General features: G+C 38.7%; 1 protein-coding gene across 1 annotated transcript in view; it reads right to left on the minus strand.

The window, feature by feature from the left end:
* USH2A (usherin) overlaps positions 1 to 10,767 on the minus strand; it is a 773,469-nt gene that overhangs the window by 172,485 nt on the left and 590,217 nt on the right. The window contains exon 54 of the mRNA XM_007466317.1: positions 8,755 to 8,953. Within this exon, the coding sequence (XP_007466379.1) occupies positions 8,755 to 8,953 (199 nt within the window). The remainder of the gene's footprint in view (positions 1 to 8,754; positions 8,954 to 10,767) is intronic.

Raw genomic sequence — 10,767 nt, forward strand, 5'->3', positions numbered from 1 at the left:
AACCAAAAAAAAAAAAAAAAAAAGCCTCAATTCTGCGCTTCTCATTGTGTTCTTGTTGGTCTGGTTTCAGACTTTTGAAGGACATTTTAGGATGGGTCTTAGGAAAGGAAGAGAAAATGTCATTGCAGAGGTGTACTAAGATTGATTAGAAGATTGAGGGTATTTGCAGCGAGGACAGTAGCTAAAAAGAAAATTTACTGTACATAAAAGTAGAGGGACTTCCTTGGTGATCCGGTGGGTAAGACTCTGTGCTCCCAATGTAGGAGGCCTGGGTTTGATTCCTGGTCAAGGAACTAGATCCCATATGCATGCCGCAACTAAGAAACCCACACGCCACAACTAAAGATCCCGCACGCCACAACTAAAGATCCTGCATGCCGCAACGAAGATCCCATGTGCCGCAACTAAGACCTGGCGCAGCCAAAATAAATACATAAGTAAATAATAAATAAATGAATAAATAAATAAATACTTTTAAAAAACAAGTAGAAATTGTCTTTTTTTTTTTACAGAATTTTTCAGAGGGGGTTGAGTGCCATCCATTTTATAAATAGCCCAGAACACTAGAAGACAGATGTTTGAAAATGGTACAACAGTGGAGCAACTAGCCCTTGAGGGATTTTTGGTAGACCAAGGAAGGTGTACCAAGGAGTTTGTTACAGGTGTTTAAATTGGTGGGGTGGGTTGGTCTAGCAGAGGACGGGGCCATAGTTAGTGGAGGAATATGTATCCCTTGGAGCTATTGGAGTACTAGAATTAAGCGTGGTGGGTAGGATGTAGAACTGAATGTTGAGTAGAAAGCCTTGGTCAAGAAGTCAGAAGATTATCATACTAAGTGAAGTGAGTCAGACAGAGAAAGACAAGTATCATATGATATCACTTACATGGGGAATCTAAGAAAAGGGTACAACTGAACTTATTTACAAGACAGAAATAGACTCACAGACATAGACAACAACTTTATGGTTACCAAAGGGGAAAAGGGTGGGAGAGGGATAAATTAGGAGTTTGAGATGAATAGATACACACGACTGTATATAAAATAGATAAACAACAAGGTCCTACTGTATAGCATAGGGAACTATAGTCAATATGATCACAGAGATAAGAAAGGGTGAGGTCAGGATACAAATCTGGGCAGTTGGGCTGAGAAATGTGACCCAGAACAGTTGGGTCAGTCTTCTGAGGCTTATAAGGAAAATGACATAGGTAGCTCAAAGCCCAGTGACACTTCCAGTAATATAAAAAATCCATGTGGGACTAGGTATTTAAATATTTTCATTTGGAATATGACCACAATTCATGTACTGAGGCAGTACAGCATAGCTGTTAGGAGAACAGAGTCTGAGGTTAGACTCTTTGGGTCTAGTCCTTACCTATCTATTAACTACTACCATGGGCCAGTTCTCTGACCTTTAGGTGCCTCAGTTTCCATATCTGTAAACTGCAGGCATGGGAGTATAGACTGCTAAATTGGACTACAGCCTAACTTGAGGGAAGGCAATAGATGAATCCATTATTTTCTATATTCTCTTTCTTGGGTGTTGTGTTTTTCCTATCGTTAAGAGGGTTGGATTACTAGTAGGCTTGGTTCAAACAGTCGGTAAGGAAAGCATGGACTGCCAGGAAGCACAGATGATTTACATGAACTGGATGACCTTTCATATATATGACTCTGTAAAGCTCAATAAAATCAACACATTTCAACTGGAATTTGCCGTCATTTTAAGGAAGCCCCTATTGGTAGTCCTTAAAATGAGATACATATGACATATTAGCAACAGGCAGTGGAAAGGGCACAACAATTGAAAACTACTCATGAATTGATCAGGATGAGAAGAGGGAAATAAAGAGATGTCTCCAAGGAACTGTTCCGACTGTAACTTAATCCTAAAGTCAAAGTGTAGAAGGAAAAAAGAAAACATCATTCAACTGCTCAGCATTGAACTAAAAGAGTAAGAATAGTGGGGGTAGAACCGAGAAAGACAAAAGCATGGAGAAAAGCCAAGTATTTAACATTTCAGTGGAGTGGAGATTACTGTGGCTGCAAATTACCTGAACTTCCCTAAAGGGAATCGTGTTCTCTTATAAAGGAAAGAGGCATACTATAACCAAACTCGTTACAATTACACTTTCAAGTAACATTCCTTTCAAGACTAAATATGTGTTAAAAAGGCACCTCAAAAAGTCTGCCTATGGATCGTAAAAAAGATGATCTGGAAAACAAAATCCATACCTATGTAAGTTACATTGGATGTACTCTATAAAGAACAGCTGGTTTCTAATTTTTAATCTCCAGCTAGTCAGGAAAAGGCTTTCTTGTCCACTCCAATTTCAGATAGCTAGCACTGCCTCAAAGCATTCATCCAGTTATTCTAAGTATCATCTGTTATTTTCTGAAAGATTATCAAATAGTCCCAACGAATATGTAATTTCACAAGTCCCTCAGTCAACCTGGTTAATAATTAGGTCAAGTGCTGAGAGACCCGAGTTACTTCAAAAAGGTTTTGTTAGGTGGTTACCAAGTATTGTCCACCCTGTGGGCAGGTTACCTGTCCTGGCATCAGTTCACCCAAACTGGATGTTTGCCCCGGCCCACCTGAACCACACATCTAGCCTTGCTGCTGAAAAGAGCTGCCTTTTGCTCCCACCTGCCTGGGATCTCACTAAGTGATTCCCCCCAGGATCTCACTCCCCCCAGAGTGACCTCTGCTCATGGAGATTCCCAGGAATTTCCAGCATCTACCGGCAACCCTGTCTGTGATGACAGAGCTACACCAGGGTTCGATTTTAGATTAATCTCATTCCGTGTGAAAATCTGGATGTTCAAAACTGATACACCAAAACATCATGGAATCACTTTAGAGACATCTAAGGTGATTTAAATTATGATTTGTGTTACAAAATTTGATTGTAAAATACTTCAGGAGCTCACATGCTAGAGTCCCCTTTTCTTGATAGTATCATCCAGCACGACCTCAGCAGTTCCCCATCCTGCTTAGTCAAGCCAGTTTCTTGACTCTTTGAGAGGGGCCATCAGCACTGTCCATTTTTGTATCAAGGCTTTGACATAGGAGTTCAGTTGATGTCTCATATGAATCGGACGTCAAAACAAAGAGGCTCTTGCATTTGCAAATGCCAGTGAAATAACTTCACGGCTTTCAGTTCTGACTACTTGCTACAAGCTTATTTGCATTCTTAATTCTGTATTTGGTGTGAAATTCTAGACCAAAGATTTGGTTCCTCTTGCCAATATAATAGTGATCAGATTCATCCCAAGAATTACTTCCTGAACGAGTTACCTCTTTGGCAGACTCTCTTTCCAAATATATTAACATTAAGACTATTGTTAAGATAATCCAAGGAAAGACCTTTGCTTTTGTAACACTATTTTGATAAATATTTTTCTTCCCTGGAGTTTGGTGTCGTACTAGACTGAAGCCTCTTTTACCCTACATTTTCGAGCAGAATTTTCTGCTCTAGCAACAGAATGTGGCATCAGGTGGCAGCAACGTCTGTGCTTCAAGTGATCCACAACAAGGACATACATCTCAGAGGAAGGGAGTTGGCTAGAACTGTCTTGACTAAACAGAAGTAGTGATTGCCCAGGCAAAGTACCTTGAAATATCTGGGATTCCAGGGGAATTTTTTTTTCCTTTAAATATTGGTGTCCAGGCGGTTGTTGCTTATTATTCTTTGGCTATAATATTATATATGTAAGAATGGTAAAAGAAAGGGAGAAATAGTGGTTGATCTTGTGCTATTATTTTTGCAAGTATTTAGGCTCAAGGTTTTCCTCGGAATTTGAAAAATGAAAATAAAATGAATTCTCCCATCTACTTTCACAGGTCTGATGCTTGGCGGTCAGTGGTCAGGTGGTAGTAGGGGAAATGCAGCCTAGAGCATCACACGTGACAACAGAAGCTCCCAAAGCTGTTCTGAGGACACGAGGGCCATCCCAGTTTTCATCCTATCTGTTTCAGTTAAAGATACACACTACTATATATAAAATAAATAATCAACAAGGACCTACTATAGAGCACAGGGGACTCTACTCAGTATTCTGTAATAACCTATAAGGGAAATGAATCTGAAAAAGAATGCATATATGTGTATGTATAACTGAATCACTTTGCTGTACACCTGAAACTAACACAGCATTGTAAATCAACTATACTTTAATATAAAATAAAAATTAAATTAAAAAAAAGAATTATACTGCCAATAAATCCAGATTGCCAGAGACCAGGGCTGGCTTCATGGTCACACAAGCTATGCTCTAAGCTGAGTCACCCCAGCTCGCATGCTTAGAAGCGTCCTGTGCTTGAACCAATTCTTATCGTCTTGAAATTCTTAATAACTTTTGAACAAGGGGCCCCATGCTTTCATTTTGCACTGGTTCCCACAAATTGTCACCCATCCCGGCTGAGTTTTAGCTGTGTTTGACAATGTGATTTTTATATCCAACCAACATGGAATCTAGTCACTCAGATACTATTCAACGTTTATTCATTCAACAAAGATTTTCAAAAACTTAATATATGTTAGGTTCTGTGATAGATCACAGTACAGGTGACACAATGGCAAACAGGAAGCTGTTGCCTCTGTCCTTAAAGAGCTTTAACTCCTGGTTGAAGAACAGAGACAAAGAGAAAGGATATTCAATAAAGTATCATAAATACCATGAGAGCCAAGTGTCGCATACGATGGGAGCATATGGTAGAGTTATTTAAATGTAAAATCCTCATGTAAAAATGTCCACATTTGGGGATATTGATTTTCAAACTATGTCCTCTTTTTTTTCAAAAGTGGTATGTAGTATATCTGTTTTAGTGCAATAATAGTACATTTTCTGCTACAACTAGCCTTGTTAGGATTTATGCTGTTTTATCCCAGGAGGTGTTCATGAGCTTCTAACAGGATGGGAAAGGAAGGCAAATCATTCTCTCCTTGTTGACTTAATGCTGGTGACTCTTCCCCTTTAAGTGCAATGAAACGATAAGCAACTTTTTTTTTTGATAAGCAACTTTCAGTGAATTATATGGAAAACATTTCCCCCAGAGTTAAGAGACACATAAGCTCTTGTCATGTCTGCTGCTAAAGACGACATGATTAATTGATTTTGTTCTTGGTGGCCCCAATTATTTCATTAATCCTTTCCTCCCCTCCTCTGCCCCGATGGCTACATCAGGAGGCCCACGTTTCATACGTGGCAACCCAAGTAAAACAATGCCGTCACTGACATCCTGATTGCTCTGTGCAGGACCGTGGGCATGTTTAGTAATAAATGATATGAAAAGGTCTTTTATTGACAAGCTGCCACGCGCTGTTTGCATTAGCGAATATGAGAAGATGATGGCTGCTACCCCTTGGTCCCCATGGTATTGGGCTCCGTGAGATAGCAGAAAACGCTTCAGTTTACTTAGAGCATTGATAACACCTCTAAATAATTAACTGAGGACTTCCTGTCTTCAATTACTTAATGCTTTTTTTTTTTTTTTTAACATCTTGAGAGGATTATAAGCAATTTATGGATTTCACATGATGAGTGCATTTGCCACTATTCCCACAAAGCATTTACGGGATCATGTTTCTAAAGCTTTGAGGTAATTAAAAATAAGCATGGAGACAATGCGGCTGATGCTGTAACATCTTGGATTATAAGCAATTTATGGATTTCACATGATGAGTGCATTTGCCACTATTCCCACAAAGCATTTACGGGATCATGTTTCTAAAGCTTTGAGGTAATTAAAAATAAGCATGGAGACAATGCGGCTGATGCTGGGTGCCCACTCTCCCTTCTGTCATTTGTAAGGACCTAGATTCTCAGGCTCCTGGATGACTAGAGCTACGGCTTCATCAGTGTTCGACTGTAACTTAGGGAATGCCAAGGTTTTGGGAATGATGAGAAAAGCAAAACCTTTATCTCCAGAGGGTTCAGGCAGCTCTTGGATCAAATGTTTGAGATGGAATGTGCAATAAATTTGATTATTTTAGTTCATTCCACGAACTCAATAAAATAGTCATTCTCATCATAAAATACTTTCCTACTGAATTTGATCAGTCATCAGCTAACCACGGAACTGAATTTTCCCTGGCAGATGAAATGTGTGAACACTACACAGATCTTGGGTTTTAGATCCTCTAATGCCAGGCACCATTCCTGTCCCATAGGAACTGCATATTAGGATACTGTACTTGGTGAGGTTTTGTTGAATGAAGGTTTATTTCCTCATTTAACAAAGAAATCGCTCTTTAGGGCTACAGTGCTCAAGCAAGGTACTCTCTGAATCTGTTTAAAATGAATTCTAACAGATTATTTTTTCACTTTCTAATCCTACAAAAAATAAAATTAGGTAGAAAAACTTTAAAATGTTTATACTAATAAAAGAGGAATTCTGCCATTAAGTTATGCATATAAAATCCTCTGACATGAAAATATCCATTAAAAATGATAATAAAAGGAAGAGCTGGTAGAGCGAAGGTATTTAAAGAAGCTTTGCAATTATTTTATAATTAAGGAGGCTATCGATCCTGTTGGTTTGAACCTCTCAATTGAATTTGGTCCGTCGGCATGTAAATTCTGGTTTTCTGAAAAATGCAAACCAGTACATCTGGCGACAGTTCAAAGCCCTTGCTGGTTGAGTAGACGGATTCTGTAAGAAGAGAATTCTTTATCCTTGTATCCCAGTTTATTGTGAAACCTTTACTGCTACAAAGTCTTAATGGGCCTTAACTTGGCTTTCAAAACTCTGTAATTAACAATCCATGGCCATCCTCAGTCATTCTTTTGATTTCTCCCACTCCATTCTGTACGGAGTTGTGTTGGTGTATCTTTACGCAAGCTATTCCTTAACTTGTCAGTAGTACTGGGAGCTTCTTAAGAGCAACAATCTTATTTTGGAGCACTTAATATACTATCTAGAACACAGCAAGCAGGCTACATGTATTTTTTTTTTTTTGTAATGAAATGGTATTCTGATTTCCTTATAGATGGAGGCAGTGAATGCCTTGGGGACCCCGAGTAGGCCAGTTATCAGCTTCATCTTTCACATGTGGATATTAAAAACGTCCCTCACTTTATACGGAAGTGATGAGAATCACAGGAGTCAAAATGCAAATGGCTTGTTAAAATTATAAAGCACCGTATACATGTAAGTTTTTTTTATGGAAAATAACATCATTTCAATTGCTTGTGATGATTTTCATCTTCAGTGAACTAGGATCTAAGGAACAAATCTGATCATCTAAATGGATGAGGGCTTTCTCCATCCCCATTATCCTTGGCTTAGCTCGGGATCTTCAGATCACGATCGCAATGTGCTGGTCCGCAAATATTTATTAAGCACCCTCTGGAGGCTCATGACACTTTTGGAAAACAGTGGACATCTGTCCACGAGTGCTTGCTTGTGTGTCAGCGAACTGTGGAATTTCTTTTTCCACCTGTGTAGCAAGGCCTGTGCCTCCTCTAAGGAAAAATCAGGCATGCTTTTCCAGGCCTTTCTGCACTTCTATGTGAGTTTCGTTATCTCTGGTATCACTGCCCCCTGCAAAGTACGGGGTCTAATGGAAGGAAGGCATTCACGCAGGACGGCCTTGGGGAGAGGCTACTGGCAATAGGGATAAAGTGAAAGTCTGTAAACTCTTCTCTGTGTTCTCAGAATCTAAACTTACACCACTGTTTGGAATGATTCAGTAGATCTAAATAATGAGCTAAGTTACTAAATCTCTTGAAATATTCTTTTCTGTAAAATGGGGGTAATAATTCTCTCTGCCCCATAGGTTTGTGATGTGGATCAAATTAGATCGTAAATGTCAAGGGCTTAGGACAGTATTTGACACATATTAAATTCACTTATTCCTCATTTATTTAGCACTTACTGAAATGTCATGGATTGTTCTAGGTGCTAAAGATACAGTATTGAACAAGGTAGAGCCAGTCTCTGCGATTCTGGAGCTTACATTCCAGTGGAGGGGGACATAAAGAGACAAATAAAAAGCAAACACTATCAGGCAGTGAAAGGTCTGTGGTGAAAATAAAACAAGGTGATGTGATGGTGTATCAGGAAAGCTGATCTAGACTTGGTGAGTCAGATGTTTCCCTTCAGAAGTGACATTCAGACTAAAACATGTTAATTATTATTATAATCATCGCTAGTAATTATCTGACACTATACTGTTATACTGTACTATTATTATATTATTAAAGCTAATTGTAATACATAATGTTATAATAAGCAACAAAAATAATACAATTACTATTAATTAATGTTACTAATAATAACAACAAATTGTCACAACCAGTCAACTATCAACTATTCTGTGTATTAATTACCCACACAGTAGACAACTGTTAGCCTCTGGCTGATTTTTCTACTGCCTTCCAGTACATTCTTGGCTATCCTAGCACCATTATCTATGAGTATATCCTTGGGGAATGAAAATGCATCTTACCATTTGTCTGAAAAAAAAAAAAAAAAAAGAACTTGATAGTGATGCAAAAACCCTACACATAATAATGCATATCAAAGCCAACTATAAACTATTTCTGAAGTTATCTGCTGTTGTGGCTTATTGCTGCCAGTGTGGGCTCTTCTATTAGCATGGATAAGTGGGACCTGACCATATGTCAAGAGAACACGTCCTTCTGAAGTGACCTCATATATCAAACGCACACCCCTGGGAGGCTTTGCCCCCCTAACCACAATGACAGACTTTTCCGGTACATTTTCCTCTTTTTTTTTTTTTCACCTGTGACCGTATGCTGCCTCCTGTCAGTGGTGTCAGTGTAGATGAGACCTTTCCCAACCTGCCTGAGCTGGTACTCTTTAATGACGCCGTTTGGCTTAGGAGGGACATCCCAGCTCACATGCAGAGTCTCCGCGCTGGGGGCCATGATTCTCGGCGGAGGGATGCTTTGCGGAACTCCTTGGGTTGTAGCTGCAACGACCTGAAAACACAGGAATTAAACAGCAATTTCTTGGAATAGTACACTAGGTATTCTGATCAATGAGAATGTCACTTTTGTTTTAAAATGTTGTTGTCTGGCCTGGCATATCATTAGCAGGGCTTGGAGAAGCAGTCCCTCTTTTTTTAAATTCTTTCTCTCGCATCCTATTCAAACAATGAAATCTGACCTTGAATATATCCTATAAGTCTTCGACTACCATTTATCACCACAGGTTCAACAACAATTTTGATGGCAGACTGCAGCTCTCAGTTTAAACAAGTAAAAGCTGGCTGGCAGACTGTCTTACTAGAGAACTCTTGATAACTTCCATATGGCCCATCGGTGTCTTTGCATTTTAACAGCCTGATTTTGTACATTTTAAGCACCAGTAAATTTGGAGCAAAACCCACATCTGAACTTGCTTGCATATAATACACTTTGAACAGTATAAATGGGCAGCCTTTTCTGTACTCTTCCTATGATACCCAGGATGACTTTATAGTGTCTGCACCAATGTTCCAGAAAGAGAACCAAGTGAGAAGAAAAAAAGAATCAACCAGTGATTTACTCAATATTGTCAAAATATATTTTTGGGAGAAAATTGGCTGCCTTTGTTTTCTCACAGAATGAAGTCTGATTTCACTTTTTCACCAACTGTTTTGGCATCTGGTAGGCAGGAATTCCGCTATGCAGAAAGCACGGAATGGCTCTAGGACCGTTCGGACCCTAACTTTTGATTGGGCCAATCAGCTGCCTTCTGTTTAGTGGGTGGGGCACTCAGAGATGCTTCTGGGGTCTGTTGAATAAAAAGCAGCTCACATGAGCTGCGGCTGATGTGTGTGACTGAACCTTTTACTTGGATGCTTCTTGCACAGTGTGTGAAGATGCTGTGCTTCTCAAGTTTAAACCATATGAAAACTGGGTCTCCTCTGACTAGCCTGACATCTGTGAAATGGCTCTTTCCTTATTTTCCTCCTAACTTGTTTGATTGTTTCTTCCATTTTTCACTTAGTAGCATCCCCAAGGGGGCTGGTCATCTGTGGTCTTCGGTTTTTGCCTCTCTCTCTCTCTATTCTCCTTACATGACCACAGTCAAACTCCCTGCTTCAACTTCCTTCATAGATCTTTCCAGAAAATTTCAGCCACTTCTTAATCCAGCTTGTGACTAGATATTTTCACTTAAAGTGCCAAATAATATTTTCTTCCGCAATTCTGCTATCTGCTCCTCCTCTTGAATATATTTTTAAAAGCTTTAAAAATGTTAATCTTATTCTTTTAAACTTTTCCTCCTTTTTTTCTTTTAAATTGTATTTGATCTACAATCTTGTGTTAGTTTCAGGCATACAGCAATATGATTCAGTTATACATACATATATATATATATATATATATATATACTATTTTCCAGATTCTTTTACCTTAGAGATTATTATAAGATATTGAGCACTGTTCTCTGTGCTACACAGCAGGTCCTTGTTGTTTATCTATTTTACTATATAGTCGTGTGTATATGTTAATCCCAAACTCCTATTTTATCCCTCCTCCCCACTTTCCCCTTTGGTAACCATAAATTTGTTTTCTATGTCTGTGAGCCCATTTCTTTTTTGTAAATAAGTTCCTTTGTATTCTTTTTTTTAGATTCCACATAAAGTGATATCATATGATATTTGTCTTTCTCTGTCTGGCTTACTTCACTTAGTATGATAATCTCTAGGTCCATCTGTGTTGCTGCAAATGTCATTATTTAATTCTTTTTTATGGCCGAGTAATATTCCATTATATATATATATATATATATATATATATATATATAT

The sequence above is a fragment of the Lipotes vexillifer genome, unplaced genomic scaffold (assembly GCF_000442215.2).
Source record: "Lipotes vexillifer unplaced genomic scaffold, Lipotes_vexillifer_v1.1 scaffold139, whole genome shotgun sequence".
Taxonomy (NCBI): domain Eukaryota; kingdom Metazoa; phylum Chordata; class Mammalia; order Artiodactyla; family Lipotidae; genus Lipotes; species Lipotes vexillifer.